Source organism: Propithecus coquereli, unplaced genomic scaffold (genome assembly GCF_000956105.1).
Source record: "Propithecus coquereli isolate 6110/MARCELLA unplaced genomic scaffold, Pcoq_1.0 Scaffold636, whole genome shotgun sequence".
In the NCBI taxonomy this organism is placed as follows: Eukaryota; Metazoa; Chordata; class Mammalia; order Primates; family Indriidae; genus Propithecus; species Propithecus coquereli.
In genome coordinates this window covers 81,221-82,260 of record NW_012152352.1, presented here as the reverse complement: position 1 = coordinate 82,260, position 1,040 = coordinate 81,221, and the positions used below count along the sequence as shown (strand labels likewise).

Sequence of the window (1,040 nt, the reverse complement as noted above, 5' to 3'; positions counted from 1 at the left end):
AGAGAGAGAGAGGATGTGTATATTTCTATTACATTCTTGCCTAATTTAAGATAAATCCTAAAAAACAAACCTGAAAAGCATGCAGATTTTAACTTTTGCTATATGTTGCCTGATTGCCCATCCATCAGCAATGTTATTTATAATTCCACCCAAAATAGTATGAAAGCCTTATTCTCCACATACATACTTTTGCTTTTGTAAGATACATGAAATCTTTTATCACTTAAGGCAACAATATTTTAGAACATATTCAGGATAATGTATCATAATTCCTATCAGCCATTAAATTACTCTCAGATCATACAAATACTTGTAAAAGGATATTTAGGTGATCTACACGGAAAATGAAAGCATAATATAAATTCTGAGCAGTGTGATACAAACACTCTTAAAACACAAGTACAAATAGGAATTTAAAAAAATATGTGAAGTAAAATTTAAATGTCACATTTAAAAAGTTATAGAAATTCAGAGTATAATCATTAATAATCTCTGAAAACCAAACACTTACATCATGCAAGTTATCAAGAAGTTTTGTAAGTTGATAGAAACGCTGTGAGCTAGACACAACTCCTTTTTGCCTCAAACCAATTGCCTTGATGAGCTCTCTAATGTAGCTTGATCTCATCTCTTCAAATTGGTTTTGACTTCTTAGTCCTTCCAAAGGAACTGTAAGAAGATAATTACAAGTGATAGTTATGTTTAAAAAGGTAATGCTGATATTTTATAATATAAATTTCTGAGCTATATAATCATTTCTTTTAATAAGTAACTCCAGATAAAAACACCTTAAATAGTACGGAGATAGTACTATTGATAGCGTCAAGACATGTAAACTTCCAGTTTACTGGAAGAATATGACAAGAACAACTAAGTGCATTAAAGAATATTTCAGCTGACCTATTGTAGACTTGTATCGATGGATTATGCATTTAATTTAGCATTTGCTCAAAAGAGCATCTTACATTAATCTACAATCCTTCTCAAATACTTGGTTTGATTTAGTTTATGGCTACCTATAATCTGCTTTTTTTTTTTTT

The 1,040-nt window shown here is 29.8% G+C and overlaps 1 protein-coding gene across 1 annotated transcript in view; it reads right to left on the bottom strand.

The window, feature by feature from the left end:
- Window positions 1-227: 227 nt before the first annotated feature.
- The window catches only part of LOC105822779 (progesterone receptor), a gene marked incomplete at its 5' end in the record, with an annotated part of 50,264 nt that continues 49,451 nt past the window's right edge, over window positions 228-1,040 (bottom strand). The window contains one exon of the mRNA XM_012659811.1: window positions 228-669. Within this exon, the coding sequence (XP_012515265.1) occupies window positions 389-669 (281 nt within the window). The remainder of the gene's footprint in view (window positions 670-1,040) is intronic.